Genomic DNA, 23,178 nt, shown 5'->3' with positions numbered 1-23,178 from the left:
GAATTACTCTAAAATTGGGAAATGCCATCCCGGATGTCTAAGATATAACAAAATAAACAGAAATGATGAGCATCTATCATTGTAGCAGTGCCCTTTTATAATTTTATGGGTGAAATAATTTATATAAAAAATTGCCTAGCCATTCATTTGTTAATATTGTCATACTTTAGTTTAAATACCTTCTGGTTACTTTACAACAGTAAAATACCTTTTTATTATCAATCTTATAGCAGATATAAAACAAAGTCTAATCTTAAAAATACAGTAATATATCTCTGTAGTCTTACATATCTATGATGCTTTAAAACGTGTAAACCACAGTGAGGACTAGGAACACATTTGAATGGTTCTACTGGTTCTAATATCTCAACAATGGAAGGATGATATCTTGTCTTGCAATGGCAATTTCCGACCAAAGAGTGGCACCAGAATGCAATAGCACCACTTTGGCCGCATCCCCTGGTGCATCAGGTAGACAACACAGAGGATGACCTTCATTTGTTCTCATTAATGGCTGGCCTTCATGAGCATGAGCTCAGAAAATCAAATCAGCACAAAAATGCTTATTTTGAAAATGGTTGTGCATCAGAAATCAAACAAGTGGCGCCAGTGAAAGAGCAGGGGCTGGCTTGGATTACCAGTCTGGGGGAGGACATCTACAGACAGACTGCCTTCATCAGTCCACAACTGAGCACAGGCATGTCTACAACAGAACGTATGTATATCTGAGATGATCATTTTTCATAAACTTAAATACTGCATACACATACCATTAAATACTCTTAATGAAATATATAATTATTATGCAGGATAATGTAATATTTCTCTCTATTATGTAGAAACTAAAGCTTTCACACTTATACTATACATCTTAGATTGCCATATACATATATTCATCATCTGTATCATATTTATTTCATAACAAAAATGATAATAATAATAATAATAATACATAAATAATATTACAAATTCTATCAAATATGGAAGCTTAAAAAAATTAAGACATTTATTAGGCCCACCGTTTCCCTGCATGAACAGAGTGCTTCCCCATCCCACCAGTGGCTCAGAGGCAATCTATATGGTGCAGTCATGGTCATACAGGACAGCAGGGGTCACTGTGGTGACAGTATGATAATGGCTCTTTCTCTTAAAGAGCTGTCTCTTTCAGGTCGTTGAGGTTTGGCATCCGTGAGCGAGGGGGCCGGCCAAAGCCGTGACCGTTCTGGCCCCCCTGGGCGGCCAGTTGGTCAGGGTAGGGGTTCCCCTCAGCGCGGCCCAGGGCCGAGGCGTGCCAGCTGGACTCCAGCTGCCCGGGGAGGGGGTACACGGCCTGCCTGCTCTTGGACTGGGCAGGGACCCCCCCTGGGTGGCCGCGGGCGTCTGCGAAGCCCCCGCTCTTGGAGGACGGCGGGTTGGGCAGTGCTTGGAAGCGCAGTTCAGAAGGAACAGTCTGGTTGGACGAGGAGCTGGAGAGGTGCAAGAGCTTCCTCAGGGACCTGAGATGCTGATTCTGAGCCGGGGAACACAAACAGGACTGTGAGCAACCAATCATAACGGTGAATAATGAGGCCTAACAATGTCTTCACAGTGAAAGACATTTACATAATATCTACATAAACAATGCCAGCTGAGATCTGAATTCGTCATCATATTTTGCGGTATCATGAACATTTGGGTCATTATAACCAAAGGCAGAATGATTAGGGAATCACTCTAACCATCCAGCAAAGAAAAACATCCCTCATTATCAAATACCAATACATTCAAGACTACTGCATGCTATGGAATCAGGGTGTATATTGTATTACAAAGCAAAACTTGTTTGTTACCTCAAGAAAACAAACAGTTTAAACATAGCACCATCAACTGGTGTAGTTCTGTCTGATATTCTCTACCAGACAAATTGCATTGGCTTAGGCCTATTAAGCACTTCATTACTCGCAGCCGAAGGAGAACCACTCCCCTAAGACCACCAGCTGAGCTGAGCTGGGCTGAGTCTGCCACCCTGTGAGCCACATCAGATGCTGCTGACACACACTTTCTGTCTCTCACACTGTAGAGTCTGGGTTGAGGCGAGCTCTGTGAGAGCGAGCATGCATGTACATATGTGTGTGCGCCTGTATGTGTTGTGTGTATGTGTTTAAGTATGTGTGCGAGCGTGTGCGTGCGTGTGTTTTTGTGTGTGTGCGTGTGTGTGTGTGTGTGTGTGTGTCTGTGCGTGCATGCACAGTGCTGGAGCTAGAGGTACACACACCTACACAGTGCTCTTTCAGCCACCTCCAGCTCTGAGGCTGTCTCCGCTACAGTCAGCCCACACCTTAGTCATCGCTGACTGTTTCCACAGCAGCAGAGAGGGCCTGCCCGCTCCCCAGACACTCTGCACAGCCAGTGCTCAGATGCTGGCTGACTCTGGGATGGATCTGTCTCAGATCTGTTCCAGATCCGGCTTTTGGACCGGACCTATTCCAGAATCAGCTTTTGTGTGAGAGACCCACTTGTTTTTGTCACAAGTTGCTGTACCTGAGGAGGAGGCTCTACTATCTTGTCGATGGGCCACTCGTCTCGATCTCGGTCCCGCTCTTGCTCCAGGTCTCGATCCCGCGTCCGGTTCCGATGACGGCTGCTTTGGTGTGAGGATGACCTTACCGACTTCTGCATGACCACAGGATCCGGCCCGTCGGTCGGGACCTGGCCAATCAGACGGAATTGTCAAAAAAAAACGTAACATGGCCCAATCACAGCACAGAATCAGCCAACTGCTTCAGAGCTCAAGCCTTAAATACCCCATAGACCATGAGGAGAGGACGGTACAGCGCAGCTAATGGCCACCTTGTTCTCATTAGACATGTGCTTCCTGTAGAACACAGGACATGACTTCCTCACTGCTTCTTCCATTAACAAAAAAATTGCTGGTCTGACATTCATTAACGCTCCAAGAGAGTTACGTTTGCGGCTGAAGTCTGACAGAATGGTGTGGAATGAAATGAATATTTATTATAATTAATTACACACACTGAGCGTAAGCCTCCGCAAACTGGAACAGAACTGCTGGGGGGACCTCTTGAGGCTGGAAATTAACTCACAATGTCACCATATGGAGGAGTGGGCAAGCTGTTGAGGCTTTCCGCTTTGGTATCACACTTGGCCCAATCATCCGGCGAGAAGAGTAATTTTTTTTTTTTAAACTGCCAACTGTCTCTCTGCTGTTTAAGCACAGGAACTGCATCCACCGCCCCCACCCCCCTGCAGCTTGCTCCCTGACATAGACAAGAGACGACGACCTGAGGCTGAGCTGGAGAGGTTATTAACATAAGAGGTTGACTGAATCTATTCTGGCCGTCGCCACTCTTTAAAACTCTTCCTCCCATCATCCCCCCCAATCGTCGATCACAGCTGGGTGATAAACGGGGGTATGGGGGGCTGGTAATTGCTAAGGCTTTTGTCTTGTTCCTCCGAGCTGAAACCGTACCATTTGTGCAGTCGGCACCCACTCTTGTCCAAGGCTAAAATAAGTAAACTCACTCATTGCACTTCTTCAGTAAATAATTCACTCAGATGAAGAACCCATTAAGCTACTTATGACTAATTGATCTGGCAATAGACATAGCACAGTCCAGCTCGAGTGTGTGACCTGTGAAATTTTGGGACTGTTGTTAGTGGCTGGCCATAGCTGGCTGTGGGACACTCCTCTCTCTGGTGTGATGTGGTGTGTTTGTAAAGGCGGCAGACAGGACTGTTGTGCATGTAAGCAGGCACTCGCTTCCAAAATGGCCTCTGAAATCATGCAAACCTTGTTCCGAGTAGACAGTCAACAGACGGCAATCCCCACCCCACCCCATCCCACCGACCCACCATCCCATCCACACACATGCTGAAGTCAGTTGAGATGTCACCACCCACCCTGTTACATCACTGCATGACCCCTGAAAAACACTCACTCCACCAGATCCACACTGGCTTGCCCCAAGATTGCAAAAGAGAGACATGGCTTTTCATAATCAGAGAAGTAAGCTCTCGGTAAACATCTGGTTGGAAATGTCTTTATCCATAAAAGACAGCAGGCACGGCTAAGGCTGTCAGTGTTTTAGAGTGCTTTTTGCCCTGGCAATATGTGACTGAGAGCTATCAGGGCTACCTCTCTGTAAGAGGAGTTGGAACCTCAAGGATCTGGTGGAATGTTGTAAAACAAAATTGGCCAGCAAGATTTGGGAGAAAAATAACGTTGATTAATTAAGTTAGTGGCATGCAATGGCACTGGATTGGTTTAGGCTAGTTAATGGTTCAGCGGTTTATGAATGTACAGATATACCATCGGTGAAGAGACTACAGGGAGGACTTTCATAGAGGAGTTATGCTTTAAGTGATTCTTTGAGTTAAACAGGGGGAAAAGACATTTCTTGATGATGGGACTCCGTCCTTCTGCGACATCCGCCTGGAATACAAGAGGCACAAGACCCAGGTGGAACATTTGGACAACAGAGCAGCATGATCCGACAACAGACAATATCTCACCTCACAGGGGTGTCTTGACACGACATGAGTAAAGCATGTTTCAGCTACTGACTGGTGAGTATACCGTGGTATTGCTAATTTACACCAGACGTACTGAGACAACACACAGAAAACATGTACATTTATAGACAATAACTCACAAAAAGCTAAATGATATAAAATATTGTCTACAAATAGAAAAGTGACTGGAGTTTTTTTTCTTTCTTATTCTTATTTCTTGATTCTTGCTCAGGGACAGATAAACACACATACACATACACATACACATACACATACACATACACATACACATACACATACACATACAGACACTCACAAACACACACACACAGACACAGACACAGACACAAACGCACACACACACACACACACACACACACACACACAAACACACACACACACACACACACACACACACACACACACACACACACACACACACACACACACACACACACACACACACACACACACACACACACACACACACACACACACACACACACACACACACACACACACACACACACACACACACACACACACAGATGTGCATCTGAGACCCACCGTCTGGGACTTCTTCTTTTTCTTCTTTATTGCTCTGAAGAAGCCCTGCTTCTCTTTCTCTTTGGCTGGCTCAGGGGGGTTCATGCTGGCTGCCTCCGGTCCTGTCCTGCACACATCAAACACAGAGCGCAGACTTGGTACAGGCCAGGGGTAGAGGGGGACTCCATGGAACACTCATAGGAAGGCTGAGACCCAGAGGGTCGCTCCTCTGCGCTGGGTTTTACCATTTTGTTTAGATTCAATTCATCTTCAGAGACATATTGGCCCTGCAGTCTCTGAGTATGCTTGTTTATGTAAACAAGGACATTTAATTCCGTATTTTTAGCTACGCTCATGTTTTGCTGTAAATATTCTAGATCTTACAAACACTACCATAGGTTCTATAATCTTACCTAACCTTACTGGCTACTTACTAATTATGCAACTAGTTCTACACAAGAAAATACATAGCACCTGAGTGGTGTATGGGGATAAGGTGAGTTCAGGTGTCAAGGTTAGCGGCCATTAGCACAATGGATATCCTGGGTTTGGGTCAAACATCTATTTTAGACTAGTGTAAATCAGAGAACTCCAATGCCCAGGACTGTATAGGGATTATATATATCTAATCATAGATTAGTGTACATCAGAGAAGGCCAATGCCCAGCACTGTATAGGGATTATATACCGTATATCTCTTATCATCTGTTATAGAGTAGTGTAGAGAAGGTCAATGCACAGGGCTGTATAGGGATTATATATCTCTAATCATCTGTTATAGATTAGAGTAGAGAAGGCCCATGTCCAGGACTGTATAGGGATTATATATCTCAAATCATCTGTTATAGATAAGAGTAGAGAAGGCCAATGCCCAGGACTGTATAGGGATTATACTGTATCTCTAATCATCTGACCCTGACTGTAAATGCAGGACCTTTCGTGACATTTGCACTGTGAAACCCAAGAAACTGTGGTTTATTAATAAAACATGGTCACCCCAAGTGCATTTAACCCCTGCATCTTTGAAGAGTATCTTGTTCAACCCATAGCTTAAATGCCCCTCCCTAACAAGGACACTATCTGTTAGAACTGCCTGAGATGGCATGACAGTCTTGTAACACTGTACACACAGGGGGCGGCACTCATCATAGTGTTAATAAACTGCTAAATCATGTGGATTGCACACTCACCAGGGGTCAAAGGCAGGCTGGCGTTTGGCGTGGTTACTCATGGAGCTGCTGTCTCCTGTCATCCCAGACCCACGACTCTGGTTCCCGCCATCATGAAAGTTATCTGGCCTCGGAGAGGGCACTGTCACCAAACCAACAAGGGGAAAATCATTACGCCTTAACCATGAAGGCAGACCAGCTCATATAAAACACCAAATAAAAGAATGTTCCAGAAGAGATCTGTGGGTGCCTGCTCACCCCTGTAGAAGCTGCCCACCCTGCGGGGCATAGACTCGCTGTAGATCATGCGGTTCTCCTTCGAGGAGCCGTTGTCCTCAGGGTGCTGCTCATGGTACATGCCCACCTGTCACACCAGAAGATGAAATACTGACACACTCTCACACACAAACACACTGCTGAGATACTCACTGTTTCTCAAATGCATAGACAGACTAATCAAAGGGGCAGTTTGTGTGTAGTTTGTGTGTTCATAAACATTTTTTGACCAGACAAACAGCAAGCTGAACCTTTAAAGCAGACTGACCAGGGATCAGTGTGAAGTTGTGTTTGTGGTTCGTTACAGTGTCTTTGAAGCAGAAAAAGGTTGCCAATGGGGGATCCAAGAGGAAGGGAGGAAGGAGATTAAGAGACATGGGAGACTCTCATTCCTTGTGAATTAATAATGAGGTTTAGGGAAACTGAGATCAAAAGAAGAATGAGGGGGAATGTCCTGAGCAAACCTGACTTGGGTGGGATCCCCCTACCGTAGGCTCTACATTTCTCTTAGGCAGGCAGCTTTAGAGATGCAGTCTGCCATTTCGGTTTTGGTTTTGCAAAAGGTTGTCGATATTTGTGCTTAACAGCCAATCAAATTACACCCTTCCCTTCCCTGCTCCGGAAGCACCTTATGGATTGGCCGGGATTGTTTATGGCTCGGCCCAAGCCACTATGCTTGTTGCTTCCCATTTACAGAGCAAGGACTGTACATGAACGGCAACATTTTTTAGCTTAAACACTGAATGCACAGCAAGAGAACCGTGAGGAGCAATTTGCAGAATTGTACAGAAAGTGTATTGGATTAGAATTGTGAACTCACTATTTAGGGGGTTTCCTTATCAGTATAATATATTTTAGGACAAAAGATTAAATAGCATTAGCTGAAACATTAAAGGAAATTAGCTGCATGAGTGGATGCAACCTTGGGTTATCGTCTGTGCAAAGGTTATAAAATCAGTGACATATTCACTCACACATTCATTGGCAATATCACCTGTCATTGAATTCTGGATCATTGGATCATAGTAATTAATCACACCTGAGATCACACTTAACCATATGCTGTCTGAGCTGCCAGCATAGCAAGGCACACAGAAAATAGCTAAGCATTGAGAGCAAATAACAAAGCGAGAGTGAAAGAGTGAGTAGCAGGTTAGGGTGGAAAGAGAGGTGTGTTTAGTCTGAGTTCAGGCAGGTGATTGTAGGTAGGTGGTGGGGATGGAGGGGGGTGGCGGCTGGCTGACTCGGACCTCGCTCTTCTGGCGTGGAGCGTGAAAGGGGGGGGTGGTGTTGTCCCGCGTGGAGTCCCTGATAAGGGGCCGGGAGTGGGGCGTGTCCGAGGCGGGTGGCTCGCCCTGTCGGGGTAGATATGGAGAGCCGGTGGAGCAGCAACGGCAGCCGAAGCACACAGTACACACACACACAAGAGAGACACGCACACACATCAGAGAGACACACAAACGTCACGCTTGTGCACAAATACACACACAGATAAACATAAAAAACATGTATGCACATACACACACACACACACACACACACACAGACAGAGCATAGATAAATTATATGCGCAGAAGCACAGATACAGTACATGAGCTGAAAGAGTGACACAAACTGTATCCACACTCACAGCCAACCCAACTCTGTACTGTTAAACCCTGCTATGACAGTTCCAAAACAGCCAGCATTAACTCCATTAACTGTTCCATTCAAAAGTTAAAGCATGTAGGCTCCAGGACGTATTATAGAGCTGTCTGTATCGAACCTGGCATAGCAGGGCAGTGTGAACAGGCTCGGCTCAGTGGGCCAGGCATGCTGGAACATAAATAGCCGTCTCCATTGTTAGGATGGAGTGAGCGTAGCAAAGCTCTCAAACGCAGAGCAGGAAGCCGCTGCAGTGCTTTGAGCTGCAGCTCCACAGCTCTGCTCTCAGGCCCACATAAAAACAGCGGTTACTGGACCAGTGGGAGGTCAGTGATGAAGTACGAAAGAGAGAGAGAAAGAAAGATTGGGGAGGGGGGTGCAGGTTAGGGTAGACAAAGGTGAGGGGACCGAAGAGCAAAAGAGGATGTGGAGGGACTTTCCCAGATAAATTATAAAGAAGGAGGGATGTAGAGGAACTTTCCCAGAGAAATAATAAAGAAAGAGAGAGGGAGTGCAGATTGGAGAACTCAAACGTGAGGTACCAGCAGTTACTGGACAAGTGGGAGGTCAGTGATGAAGTACGAGAAAGAGAGGAAGAAAGATTGGGGAGGGGAGTGCAGGTTAGGGTAGACAAAGGTGAGGGGACCGAAGAGGAAAAGAGGGATTTAGAGGGACTTTCCCAGAGAAATAATAAAGAGAAGAGAAAGAGAGGGAGTGCAGGTTGGAGAACACAAACGTAAGGTACCAAGAGTAACAGAGGGTAGAGAGTGGAGCGAGTGTCAAACGGTAATAATAAACAACAGGCAGGGAGGAGGACGAGACAGACCCTGTTCATGTCCTCATTCAGGTCCTCTCTGGAGACGGAGCTGCCCATGTGCCGGGGCAGCGTGCGGTGCTGCAGCTGAGGTGACAACATCTGCAGGCTGCTGGCTCTGACTGGCATGCCTTGCCCGACCGCCAGGCCTCCGCCGCCGCCGCCTCCACCGCTGTCGACGCCGTGGGGGCGACCTCGCTCCCGCCGCACGTACATGGAGTGGCGGTGCGGCCGCTGCTGGGAGGAGAAAGGGCTGGTGTAGCCCAGGCCGTAGGGGAACGCCACCTCATGGGGCGCCGAGAGGGAATGACCGTGGCTCCCGCCGCCTCCTCCTCCACCGCCGGGGTCAAGGGTGTCGGGCGATTTGGAGTCCTCCTGCTGCTGGCTCTTGTGACGTGATGATGAGCGGCGAAACGACGAGTCTAACGTTCCGCCCTCGCGTTCCTTGTTGCCACGGGATGCCGATGAGGAGGATGCGGCTGTCGGGCTGTGCCCGGATCGGTCGCTATGGCGCAGTGAAGGGCTGCCAGGCGCGGTCAGGCCTTGGTGCAGATCTAAGCAGCTAGCAGGGAAGTAGCGGCTAGGTGGCGGCTCGTCTGGGATCAGGCGCGGGTCACTAAGGTTGCCCACGGACTTGGCGTCACTGAGCGTGCCGTGGCTCTTGGACATGTTGTGGAACGAAGAGGTCTTTCTGTCACCCGAGGAGGACAGCACCTCCCCGTAGCCATGGCGCCCGTGCTTCTCCCGGTCCCCCTGCAGCGTGTTGGGCTTGCCATCCACAAAGGAGTGGCGGTTCTGTGAGCGCGAGCCTGTGGACTTGAGGTACTTGGCTCCAGGGCCGTCGGCAGGCTTGCCGGAGCCTAAGCCAAAGTCAAAGTCGTGGTCCTTGGAGCCTTGGTGCATGTGAGGCAGGTTGCTGTGGTTGGACATGGCCAGGTCCTTGCCACAGGAGGCCGAGCGGTTGAGGCTCTGGGGCTGGTAGCTCTTGGGGTGCAGCGTCGGGCTGAGGCTGGAGGAGACGGCGGCTGAGGGCATGTTGCCGTTCAGAAATGCCTCCGAACTGCCCGGCGGGTGCAGGTCCTCGTGACGTGGCAGGCTGGAGCAGTCACGGCTGTTGGAGCGGTGGTGACCTGAACTCTTCAATACATGGCCTCTGATGAATGAGAGAGTGAGACAGAGAGAGAGAGAGAGACAGATAAATAATAAAACTGAGTGCATTAAGCCATGTGTAATGTGTTAAGACATAGACTAGCGAGAAATGTAGTGCCCCTCCCTACCTGCCAGGGGCAGTGTTGTCATGGTGAGGCTTCCTCTTGGAGGAGCGAGCAGGAGTGGGCGTGAGGGGGCCGGGCCGCTCGACGATGCGCTGGTTCTGGAAGGCCTGGTGGTCAAGGCACTGCTCCGTGAGAAAGCGCTCGTTGGGGTTCAGCAGCAATAGATTCTAACATGCGCAGACACAAAGAACACCCACAGCTCAAGGCTCAACAAAACAGTTTTTATGGGTCTGTTCTCTGTTCAGACAGTGTGCAAAAGAAGAAAAACCTTGTTAGCTTTCCCACACAGATAAGTGTGAGATTAGTTAGCAGCAAGTGAAACATTGAAAAACTTTGCAGCTGACAGCGTAGACAACTGGGCTTCACTTTTCAGCGTAGGAAATGTTCCGACCATCATTAGCATTCTGACAACTTATCAAAGGGAGTCAGTGAGTCAGAAGCATTATCATATCTACTGATTAGGCAGGCCTATGAATCATGAGCCCACCCATTGCAACAACATACCCATAACCAAGGGTAGGGATATACAGTATATATTTTTAATTACAGAAAAAAAAACTGAAAAATTCAACAAAAATATATTTCTGGTCTTCCCCTTAGAGTTAGATGAAACGCCATGTTATGTAACCTTCTGACAAATGCTTGTGTCTATAAATGTTCTCATAATGTAGCCAAGGATGTGTCGTCTTTGCATTTCTCTCAAAAGCTATAAGATCAAACACTTAAAGTTTTTTTCTGAAGACTTCAGGTAGTGAGTCATCTCAGACCCTCTCTGCCTCTTTACACTCAGACACGGCACAATCTCCCTGAGCTCCATCCTCCCACCCACCAGTTGATATTAAACAGTAAATGTACTGAGTGCCATTTAAGCAGATTTATGAGTATGGCTTTTTCCAAATTGGCTTTGTGTGTGTGTGTGTGTGTGTGTGCGTGTGTGTGTGTGTGTTTGTGTGTGTGTGTAAAAAAGCAGGATGTCTGTATCTGACCATGAAAAGGATATTGGCGAGCGAGAGCGATAGAAAAACCGAGAAAATCCAAGTGAGCATGTGCAGCATTATAAGTGACCCTCGTTTGGAGTGGGAGACATGAGAGCGATCGCTCCTTTCTGTCACCTTGAACACCATCTCTCTCAAAAAACAACATAAAAAACAGGGGAAAAAGACCAGAATTAAAATGTCTGTCAGTAATGCATGACATTTTTTTTCTATATTATGAGGGTAGGAATGCAAAAACGCCAGGAGAGAATGGGGAGAGAGAAAGAGCTTGGGCTTGCTGTGGTGCTCTGGAGTGAGTTCTTGCCGAGCTGTAACGCAGGAAGGTGATTAGGCTTTTGTATAAGCTGTGAGTCATCAGCAGCAACAGGAGAAAGCACACTGCCCACTAGCCTGACACAAGCCTCCGCGTGTGCAGAGCACAACAGCATAACCAGCGCACACAAGAAATACCCAGCTTCTGCTGCACATGGTCTATAGATGCAAATTATACTTTCAGACTAGCACATGCTCACACACACACACACACACACACACACACATACAGACACATACACACACATGCATACACATGCACACACACACACACACACACACACACACACACACACACACACACACACACACACACACACACACACACACACACACACACACACACACACACACACCACACACACACACACACTCACACACACATTTAGTCCATGCAAACATACACCTGTACAGCACCCACATGTGCATGTGTAAATATGTCAAATATGGTTTCAAACTTACGGCACTTTACTCGATTCCTCAACCATAAGGCAAAATTGAGTTAAACTTCCTAGTTTAATCACATCTTGCTCCCTACTGCCCAACAGAGTCTGTATGTGATGTGTGTTTGCCATCTACCACATCATGTTTATAATTTTGTGACATTAGTGAATAGATGGAGGTTTTCATGTAAATAATATAGTTACATTAGTGAGTAGATGGAGGGTGGAAGTGTTTTACAGATATGATATTTTTTTGTGTACAGCAACATCTCAAGAGTGTGCTCAGTGTGTCAGAGAATAATTAGAGCATTTTTACATTAGGTAAAAAAAAAAACCTGCATAAAACTTCCAGTAATTCCTTTATAAATAGGTGGCTAGCTGTGGAGCAGAGCGTATCTATGTCTTAGGAACTGTGGGGAGCTTCTTCTCTCTTGGAGAGGCTTAGATTGGAGTCTGGAGTGTTTTCACTGGGACCAGCAGTGACGCCCGTGACCCATTTCCTCATCCAATCCAAGCTCCTCCTCTCCCCTCCCTGATCCCATCTCCCATGGACCCGGACTAGTCCTGGCAGGAGAAAACACGGCTCCATCTGTACAGCAGAAACACTTACGCACACACAGACACACACACACACACTTGCACACACACACACACACACATGCACAAATACACATGCACACCCACATGCTAACACACACACACACACATGAATTGTTGGCTGCGTCAGATGCCTTTCTCACCTTCATCAGGTCCTGCAAGACAGCATGTAGGATGCCCAGATATCTTCTTTCCAGGGTCTGGGGATGGTTTACTGTGGGGAACTGAGAGCACACACACACACACACACACACACACACACACACACACAATCACAAGAAGATGATCAAACATCGCAACCACAATCTCTTCACAACGCCTCTTGCTATTGATTACATTTGCATGTGGCTGTTGACAGGCACATTCCAGGCGCTCTTTGAGCTCAACCCTGTCTGTCTGTGTGTGTGTGTGTCTATGTGTGTATGTGTGTGTGTGTGTGTGTGTGTCTGTGTGTCTGTGTGCCTGTCTGTGTTCATGCGTGTTTGTGAATCTGAGAACGTGGGTGCATGTGTGAGTGTGCACTCATGAGCGTGTTTCTCTGTGCGTGCACATGTGCCTTTGACAGCTTTGCTGGTGTGTCTGCTCCTTGATTGCCGAATCACAGTGAGTCTTGGCTGCCAGTTGGGCCAGCTAATCCCATCCACTGGGCCTCTGTCAGTGGCTGCCTGTACTCACACTCTCTTCCCCTGCTGTCAACACTTGCATCCATCCATGCAGTCATCTGCCATTACGGCTCCCTTCCCACTGTCATTACGGTTCTCCAGTGTTCAATGCACTCCTAACTCAGACATGATTTTTTCCCCACATGGCACGCATGGGTTCTCAATGAGGTCTGCAGAAGGTGGGACACAGTCATGCACACATCATCACTTCGACTGCCTGAAACAGCTGGTATGTACATGCCTTTGACCAAGGCAAGTATTGCTTACGGGAGCAGCTCCACCACGCTTGTTTGGGGGTAATTTGCTGATTAACAAAAGCTGTTTGTTACGGAGACCCAAAGCAAAACATGCACATGCTGCCTTTCGTGGATATCGTTCCTCCCTGCAGAGATGACTTCCAGCTCTATTACAAACACCCTGATTCAGCTAATCAAGTCCCTCAGGGGTGAGTTAATTTTCCAACCAGGTGTGTGCGATTAGAGCTGAAACGAAAACCTGTGGGAGGGGTAGGTCTGCAGAGGGAACATGGGGCCTTCTGGTACGCACACATTTAGAGTCTCTCTTCCGTTTTAATATGTTGCACCCTGTGTCAAACACTGCCAGGAAAGCCCTGCAGTAACCTTGTGACAACAAGGGATGGCAGGCAGGCTTTTAGCTAGGATTTTTTTAGGGGGGGTCGTTCTGTCATTTAACCTAACGCGGTGGATCGCAAGTATTGTAGGGGGGTCTGGGGGCATCCCCCCCGTCAAATGTTTGATTCCTAACTGTCTGAAACGCTATTTTACTGCATTTAGAGGTGCACATTTTTTGGAATTCAGGTAATATTTTTTGGTGTGTCTGTTGCAATATTTTTGCTTAATTATCACATATGATGTACATCAGTGTACCACACAAACTGAAAATCATACCAACACAGAAGAAATTCAAGCCAGAACTGCCATGTACATCTTGGTCAGGTGATAGTAACATAGTGTTAGACTTGACTGACCCAAATAAGAAGTAAAAAAAAATGTCTTCCTTGACTAGTGATTACATATTCAATTAAGTTAATCTTTCATATATTTTGTGCAAGACACTTAGCAGTTATTAGCTATGTTTTTTATATATGCTACGTGTATTATATGCTAATATAGGGTGACCAGATTTGAGTTTGTGGAAAAGATGACACTTCGTCGGGGAACCTGCCCCCTCCCCCGCGACGGAGTTTTGACATTGTCGTGGCTGGACAACATGTACTGTCTTTACGGGCACGGGCTTTATGCCCTGTTACAAGTTATCTCGAACAGACTGTGTTCCGTCACACACCTGTGTAAATGCAGTCCCAACACAGAACAACGACATGCAATTAGTACAGTAAGGAACATTGTTGAGCACTAGTGCATTACAAACAGAAAGTATGCGCCCGCCGCACGGCATTATGGGGCGACTATGCCGGCACGTTACAATAGGCTCTTGTGATATTTATGAGTAGCATTTGATTTGCCTACTATAAATGATGATACCAGAGCTTCAATGAATGTGGCTTTATTGCTGGGGAACCTAATAGAACTCAAGCCCAAAACATGACGTAAGCAGTACATACAGGATAACCACGGATTCAGCCTACTGGCTATTCTGAATATTACATCACTTTTTTTTTTAACTCAAAGTTGTCTGTTACTTCCATTTTTGGTTACTTTGATTAATCTATAACTAAACATTCACTTGGTCTGTAAACAACAATAAACACTATGAAGTTCTGGTTACTTTGAATAATCAATAACTAAATATTCACTTGGTCTGTAAATAACAATAAACACTATGAAGTAAGCAACTACATTGCTTCAGTGTAATAAGTCAAGTAAATGCTTTCTTGAACACCATTTTAAACGTTTTTCTCAGGCTGTATCAAAGTCACTGAGGTACTGTGGAGGCTGTCGGTGCCTAGCAGGGTACCTTGCCAACACTGGGACTGTGGCTGCGGCGACTTCTCCATCTTCTTCTGCTGATGCCGATGTGTCACACAGGTTGAGCTTTTTGAAGAAGGAGGAGTTTCTAGTCACACGGTGTCCATTCCGCTCAGCTGTGACCATGGAGCCCTTGACGGCAGTCACTCTGTACGGCTTGGGATTGTAAGCTGCTGTAAGTTTGTTGCGCCTGGGTTGAGAGCACAACACCATGTCACCAGGTCGGAGAGGGTAGGGTGCTGCGTGTCGGCGAGTGTCTGAGTACACTTTCATTTTGGCTTTGGCCTTGCGGTCTCTCCTGCGAAGATCCATGTCCGGTCAGATGGGCGTGCTCATTGAAGGCATCTTTGTGTGTATCCTGCGTTTGAGCAGCAACTCAGCAGGTGATGTTGTTGTTGTGCTGTGTGGTGTTGAACGGTACTCACGCAGGAATGTGTAGAGATGTTGTTTCCACGGGATGTTCTCCATATGGGAAACACGGAGACACTTTCCAAGTGTTCTCATGAACCTCTCGGCAGTGGCGTTGGCCTGGGGCCATAGTGGTGTGATCTTTCGATGGTGAAACCCCATGTAGGCTGCGAACTTGCTGAACTGCTCACTGTTGAAGGGGGGGCCGTTGTCTGTCTTCACTGTTCTGGGAATGCCAAACATCGAGAAGACCTTATCCATGACAGGAATAACAGAGTTTGCAGAGGTGGAGTGCATGACCTCCATATTGTCTCAGCACAGTGTCTTTTGTGATTGTGTGCCATGTATTGTCACGTATGAGGGCACTGACCTTTTGTAGTGTTTCATCTTTGAGTGTCTCACACTTGATTTCATCCAGAGTCATTGCTTTTGGTGTGTCGTTCTGTATGATGAAGTTTACATACTCTTCAGCTACTTTTGTGGCACAGGTGTTCTTGGTAGGTGCCTGTCCTTGGATTGGGTGACGGGACATGTAGTCTGCTGGGTTGTCAGACCCTTTTCTGTATTCTACCTTGAGGTTGTATGGCTGCAGTCGAAGTCCCCATCGCTCGATGCGGGCGGGCGGCTTGGACCTCGGGTTGTTCCAGATGAGCTCTAGTGGCTTGTGATCCGTCACCATTGTGAACTCTTTGCCGTAGCTGTAGAGATGAAAGTGTTCGCAGCTCCATACGATTGCAAGCGCTTCGCGCTCTGTCTGAGAGTAGCGCCGCTCGACATTGCTGAGCGCTCGGCTTGCATATGCAATGATGTGTTTCTTTTCTTTGTCTTTTTGCAGCAGTATAGCCCCTAGTCCCACCGGACTAGCGTCGACGATGAGCTCTGTTTCTTTGTTGGGGTCGAAGTACGCCATCGTGGTCTCGCTGGTGAGACTCTCTTTCAGCATGCTCAGCGCTGCGTCCTGTTCTGTACCCCACTGCCAGGGAGTGCTTTTCCTCGTGAGCTTTCTCAGCGGCTCTGTGACTGTGGCGAAGTCAGGGATGAAACGTGAGCAGTAGTTGGCCATGCCCAAGAGACTTCTTACCTCTGCTGGATCCTTGGGCTTGTCAGCTTGGCGTATGCCATCAACCTTTTTCGGATCAGCTGAGACGCCACCATCGGAGAATATGAACCCGAAGAACTCTAATCGAGTCTTGTTGAACTCACATTTATTTCGGTTCAGTGTGAGGCCACGATCTTTGAGTCGCTGGAACACAGCTGTCAGGCTCTTGTCGTGATCAGTCTGTGTCGCCCCGTACACTGTAAACCCAGACAGTTCTACTAACTCATTAACATTATGTATTCAGTACTTAAAACCTGGTATTTAGTTGACCCAACTTAAAATGTATTAGTTTTCTGAGCAAGTGCAGACGTTTTAATTGTATAGGAATGTACAGGTGCATCTCAATATATTAGAATATCATCGAAAAGTTGATTTATTTCAGTAATTCTATTCAAAAAGTGAAACTCATATTTTATATAGATTCATGTCACACAGACTGATATATTTCAAGTGATTATTTCTTTTAAATTTGATGATTATAACTGACAGCTTATGAAAACCCAAAATTCAGTATCTCAGAAAATTAGAATATTACTGTAGGCCGATAGAAAAAAGGATTTTTAACACAGAAATGTTGGACTACTAAAAAGTATGAACATGTACAGCACTCAATACTTGGTTGGGGCTCCTTTTGCATGAATTGCTGCAGCAATGCGGCGTGGCATGAAGGCAATCAGTCTGTGGCAGTGCTGAGGTGTTATGGAAGACCAGATTGCTCTGATAGTGGCCTTCAGCTCTTCTGTGTGTTTGGGTCTGTTGTCTCGCATCTTCCTTTTCACAATACCCTATAGAATCTCTATGGGTTTTAGGTCAGGCGAGTTTTTCTGGCCAATCAAGCACAGGGATACCATGGTCCTTAAACCAGGTACTGGTACCTTTTGAAGTGTGTGCAGGTGCCAAGTCCTGATGGAAAATGAAATCTGCATCCCCATAAAGATGGTCAGCAGAGAGAAGCACAAAGTGCTCTAGAACTTTCTGGTAGATGGCTGCGCTGACCTTGGACCACACAGTGGACTAACACCAGCAGATGACATGGCACCCCAAACCATCACTGACTGTGGACACTTTACACTGGACCTCAAGCAACTTGGATTCTGTTCCTCACCTCTCTTCCTCCAGACTCCGGGACCTTGATTTCCAAATAAAATGCAAAATGTACTTTCATCTGAAAAGAGAACTTTGGACCACTGAGCAACAGTGCAGTCCTTTTTGTCCTTAGCCCAGGTGAGACGCCTCTGACGTTGTCTCTGGTTCAAGAGTGGCTTGACACAGGAATGCGACAAATGAAGTCCATGTTCTGGATACGTCTGTGCGTGTAGGCTCTTGAAGCACTGACTCCAGCTGCAGTCCACTCCTTGTGAATCTCCCTTGAATGGGCTTTGTTTCACAATCCTCTCAAAGATGTCGTTATCCCTGTTGCTTGTGCACCTTTTTCTACCAAATTGTTTCCTTCCATTCAACTTCCCATTAATGTGCTTGGATACAGCACTCTGTGAACAGCATGCTTCTTTAGCAATGACCTTTTGTGTCTTACCCTTCTTGTGCAGGGTGTCAATGATCGTCTTCTGGACAACTGTCAAGTCAGCAGTCTTCCCCATGATTGTGTAGCCTACTGAACTAGACTGAGAGACCATTTAAAGGCTCAGGAAGCCTTTGCCATTGTTTTGAGTTAATTAGCTGATTAGAGTGTGACACCAATGGTCATCAATATGGAACTTTTTCACAATATTCTAATTTTCTGAGATACTGAATTTTGGGTTTTCATTAGCTGGCAGTTATAATAATGAAAATTAAAAGAAATAAACACTTTAAATAGATCAGTCTGTGTGTAAACAATCTATATAATATATGAGTTTCACTTTTTGAATAGAATTACTGAAATAAATCAACTTTTCGATGATATTCTAATTTTTTGAGATGCACCTGTATTTGTTTGAGTTAACATTGCCTGATAACTCAAAACATTTTAGTATCTGACGTCATCAACGTCGTTGAGAACACCATTGCAAAAGCTCTTGCGATGAGAGAGGGACACAGCAGACTTAAGGTAGAGGAGTCGTTTAGTAATCCAGAGGTTGGAAGGTTGCTAGTTCGATTCCCCACTCCTCCTTACCAAGTGTATAAGTGTGAACCCCTAAACTGCTCATGATCTATGAATGCAAAACTCCTTGTCAATCGCTGTGGATAAAAGCGTCTGCTAAATCACAGATGTAAATGTAAATGCAGTGGCAACACTGGGAAGGCGGTCGACCCTCTACAGTAAGAGCTTGCGCAAGAACTTGAAACGTAAGGAAGGTACCCTTCCATAAACTTGTAAGGGCGTAATAAGTTTGAGAAAGACCCAGAGAAACACATATATCTGACGAGGCTAAATCCTTTACGATTTTGGAATAACATGAGTTCAGAGAACTAAAAATTTATGAAAATGATAAACACAAAAAATCAGAATAGCAGATGTATAATTTTTGAGTTAAGTTTACTTAAAAAAAATAATATATGTACTCAAATTTTCTTATGTAATCGGTTACATCAAAAGTTTTGAGTTCTCTGAACTTGTTCAGGTTTACAGTGTAGACGATGATGTCATCGCTGAGATTCTTTACCCCGGCGATGCCCTGAAGTGTCTGATGGATGGCGTTTTGAAACACCTCTGCAGCTGAGGAGATGCCGAAGTTGAGGCGCTTGTACCTCCTCAGGCCCAGGTGCGTTGTGAATGTAGTAATGTATCTGCTGTTGGGATGCAGTTCCAGCTGGTGGTATCCCGACGTCAGATCCAGCTGCTCCATTCAGTTCCATTCAGTTCATGAATGACGTCATCGATGGTAGGAGTCAGGTGACGCTCTCTTTGGACGGCTGTGTTGGCCTGACGCATGTCAACACATATGCGTACCTTGTCTGGATCTTTGGGCTTTGGTGGCATTACAATGGGCAAGACCCAGGGTGTTGGGCCTGTCACTTCCTCAATGATGTCCTCGGCTTCGAGTTTCTGTAGCTCAGCTTCAACTTTCTCACGAACATGAAAAGGAACTCTGCGGTGTGGCTGGCAAGTTGGCTGTATGTCTGTATTGATGTGTAATGTCACCTGAAAGTCCTTGAGCTTATCGATGCCATCAAACAGCTCGGGGTGGCTGTTCACAAGCTCATCTGCCACTGTGAGGCTCATTGGGGGAGGGCTGATGGAGTGTACAATTTTGATCAACCCCAGTTCATCAGCTGTCTGGTAGCTGAGTAGGGTGCAGCCATCACCTTTGATCACGTAGAACGTTCCACCAGTTTTGTTCTTGTTCCGCGCCTCCACACTGCCTGTGAACTTCCCTTGGATGGGCAGCGCATCTTTGGATCCATAGGCTAGTATTCTGAGATCTGTGTGCAGGAGGCGGGGCTGGAGACTCAGATTGTTATATGTCTTTTCACTGATGATGTTTACAGCAGCGCCAGAGTCGATCAGAGCTGGTACTGTGTCTCCATTTAGCTTTATTTTAGTCAGTGGCTGTTTAGTGTCACTATTGCTTTTGACAGTGTATGCATAGCATTCATCACTACTTGAGGATGACTCTCTCTGAGCTGGTTCACTTTGAGTTTCTACCTGGTAGACTTGTTTTCTATAACCTTTCTTGTATGGCCGTGTCTCGGTTTTCTGTTCTGTGTGATGTGGTTTTGACCTACACTGTCTTGCAAAATGGTTTTGATTCCCACATGCTTTACATTCTTTTCCTCTTGCAGGGCATTCATTTTTGTGTGGCCATTCGCCGCCGCAGTTTCTGCATAGAGCGTTGCTGCCACCTACTGGACGGTTTTGGGATGTCTTCCTCTGGGGTGGTCTATGCACTTGATTCACTGCGGCAGTTAGATTGGAACACTCTTCAATCCCCTTTGACTGTAGTTCAGACAGAGTCCTGCCGTATTCAAGGAGTTCTTTTAATGTCTTATTTGCCTCCCTCAACCCATATTTTCGCACTCTGGAGGACGTGCAGCTTTGGATGATCTGTGATTTTATTTCATTGTCCACATCACCAAACTCACAATGTCTTGCTAGCATGCGAAGTCTGGTATTATAAACATCCAAATTCTCACCGGGCAGTTGTGCAGCTTTCCTGAAGACGTAGACCTCGTACTGGACGTTCTTTGTAGGCGAGAAGTATTGGTTCAGTTTTGTTTTCACGTCTGCATACTTGTCTCCCTCTGCCGCCATTGTGTCGTATGTGTCGTGCACTCTTTCGCCGACTAGATGCAACAGAAGGGCTTTCAATCTTGGGTCCCCTGTTATAATCACAGCTGTAGTGTAGTTTTCGAAACGTTGAAGCCACTTGTTCCACCGTGGTCCGATAGAGCTGTGTTCACTCTCCGTATCAAACGGTGGTACAGACGGGCTATGTGCTAGCATCATGTTAACGTTCTGGTTGCTAACTAACTAGCTCACTCACTTTACTAACTGACTGGATGCTCCAAACTTGCTTCAAACTTCTTACAGCACGAAATTTTCCGCTCTTTGGGTAGAACGTTGGTGTAGTCGACTCGTTTTTAGATCCTCGTCGCCAGTGTGATATTTATGAGTAGCATTTGATTTGCCTACTATAAATGATGATACCGGAGCTTCAATGAATGTGGCTTTATTGCTGGGGAACCTAATAGAACTCGCGCCCAAAACATGACGAAAGCAGTACATACAGGATAACCACGGATTCAGCCTACTGGCTATTCTGAATATTACAGCTATGTATTAACTGAATTCAAATAATTTCAACTTGTCCCATGTCCATGTATTTACGTGCTGATCTGAAGTCACGTTGGTAGGATTTGGATATAAATACATTTTCATTTTAAGATATTCTTGTAATAGGTTTACCTGAACCAGCGGACAAAAAATTCAACCCGCGTCAACACTTCAAAAGTAGCCCGCGGGAAAACTGCGGACCTGGCAACACTGCCGTTAACGTTAACGTTCACGCATTAAGGCGGCTGCTTGCTTCTGCGTTGGGGTTAATTGTTGCGCAAAATGTAATTGTTGCGCAAAATGTTGTCATGAGCCTGCCATTTGCTTGGCAGATAGAAAGCTGTTTCCCTAACAGAAAGTCTGAAGCTTGAAGTTATTTTCAAACCTTTGCTTGGGTAGCACTGTTAAACTGAGCAGACGTGCAGACTACATTTTAGTAATCTCATCACGTAACATTCGTTTTCTAAAAACAATCACATAGTATTGCATGTTTTACTGTGGTAGAAAATACGTTAGCTTAATGCTAACGTATATGGGAAATCCTATAGACACCGCGCTAGGTATTAGCATCAATTAATTCACGTTAATGTTTTAGTATGAGCCTGACATTTGCTCTGCAGATAGATAACAGGTTCCCTAACAGAAAGTCTGAAGCTTGAAGTTCTTTTCAAACCTTTACTTGGGAAGCACTGTAAAACTGAGTAGACAGACATGCAGAATATTTTAGTAACCTTCGTTGATAGAATGCAGGCTGCGAGGCCCGCGTAAGAGCTTACGTAAAAAATGACGCAAGTCTAGAAAAAGGGGCCGACGCACGCAAGACGCGAAAAGTCGCGCAAGGGTCGCGCGCGGCCTCTTGCGCTTGCACTTACGCTTACGTCTCTGAGCATAAATCAGCCTTTAGACGTGTCTGTGTAGTGCTACGTGAACTATCTGTTCATTTCAATCTGTTATTATTTTTTTTTGTGATTGAAATATTATTACTGGAAAAACAGGGGATGAAAAACTCAGGGCGTCTGTAGGGCGTCTGCCTTAAAGTAGTGCGTCCAATTTTTTATTATTTTAGAACAGTGCGTCCAAAAGACGCACGGACGCATGCCTTGCTAAAAGCCTGATGGCAGGCTTCCCCGATGGTTTCCTGTGTGTGTTAAACAGTGGAGGTGTTTGTGATGATGGATGGGAGATGGTGAGATGGTGGAGAGGAAAGACGGGGGCTGAAGCACAAAGAATCTCTCCAGATATGAAACCATCCTCGTCTGATCTGCAGACTTATGGTACGTTCATAGCAAACCGTCCCGAGTGGGAGAATACATCTGAACACGTGTCAAACTCGTAAAACTAGCTTTGAGAGCTCGGAGAAGTAGGTTTGACGTCATTCGATACGACAACGTTTGTGGTGAAAGATAGAAAATGTACTCTGCCCACAAACAAGTCACCTCATTGTTTATTTAGGTTTGTACTCACTAGCGCAGGTGATTGTGATGTTTAAACAACGATTTTGTGTGACTCACGTAATGTTAACCTTCTGGCTAGCTAGCCTACTGAATGTTACCTAACTGTCAATACATTTCCTGTTTGTTGTCATTATGTGATCACTCACACACAGTGGGACGTTCTGAAATGCCTGCAGCCTGAACACATGAAACGCTAAGGCTAACCCAGCCAGGGCCAACAAGCAGAGCAACACTCACTAGCATCCACATTCAGAAGGTCAAGTGCAGACTATTTTGAAAGGTAAGCATTCCATGTTCATGATCACAAGGTCTG

At 46.0% G+C, this 23,178-nt stretch overlaps 1 protein-coding gene across 1 annotated transcript in view; it reads right to left on the bottom strand.

The window, feature by feature from the left end:
• Positions 1–1,024: 1,024 nt before the first annotated feature.
• LOC308361348 (cyclin-dependent kinase-like 5) overlaps positions 1,025–23,178 on the bottom strand; it is a 51,231-nt gene continuing 29,077 nt past the window's right edge. Inside the window, exons 9-18 of the mRNA XM_080833681.1 lie at positions 12,726–12,806; positions 10,239–10,402; positions 8,974–10,114; positions 7,754–7,858; positions 6,486–6,591; positions 6,249–6,369; positions 5,080–5,185; positions 4,310–4,432; positions 2,521–2,688; positions 1,025–1,510 (exon numbers count right to left, since the gene is read on the bottom strand). Coding sequence (XP_080689807.1) covers positions 1,148–1,510; positions 2,521–2,688; positions 4,310–4,432; positions 5,080–5,185; positions 6,249–6,369; positions 6,486–6,591; positions 7,754–7,858; positions 8,974–10,114; positions 10,239–10,402; positions 12,726–12,806 — 2,478 coding nt within the window. The 3' untranslated portion in view covers positions 1,025–1,147. The remainder of the gene's footprint in view (positions 1,511–2,520; positions 2,689–4,309; positions 4,433–5,079; positions 5,186–6,248; positions 6,370–6,485; positions 6,592–7,753; positions 7,859–8,973; positions 10,115–10,238; positions 10,403–12,725; positions 12,807–23,178) is intronic.

The sequence above is a fragment of the Sprattus sprattus genome (assembly GCF_963457725.1).
Source record: "Sprattus sprattus genome assembly, chromosome: 2".
NCBI lineage: Eukaryota > Metazoa > Chordata > Actinopteri > Clupeiformes > Clupeidae > Sprattus > Sprattus sprattus.
Note: the sequence above shows the minus strand (reverse complement) of the source record. Positions and strands in the feature narration are given on the sequence as shown.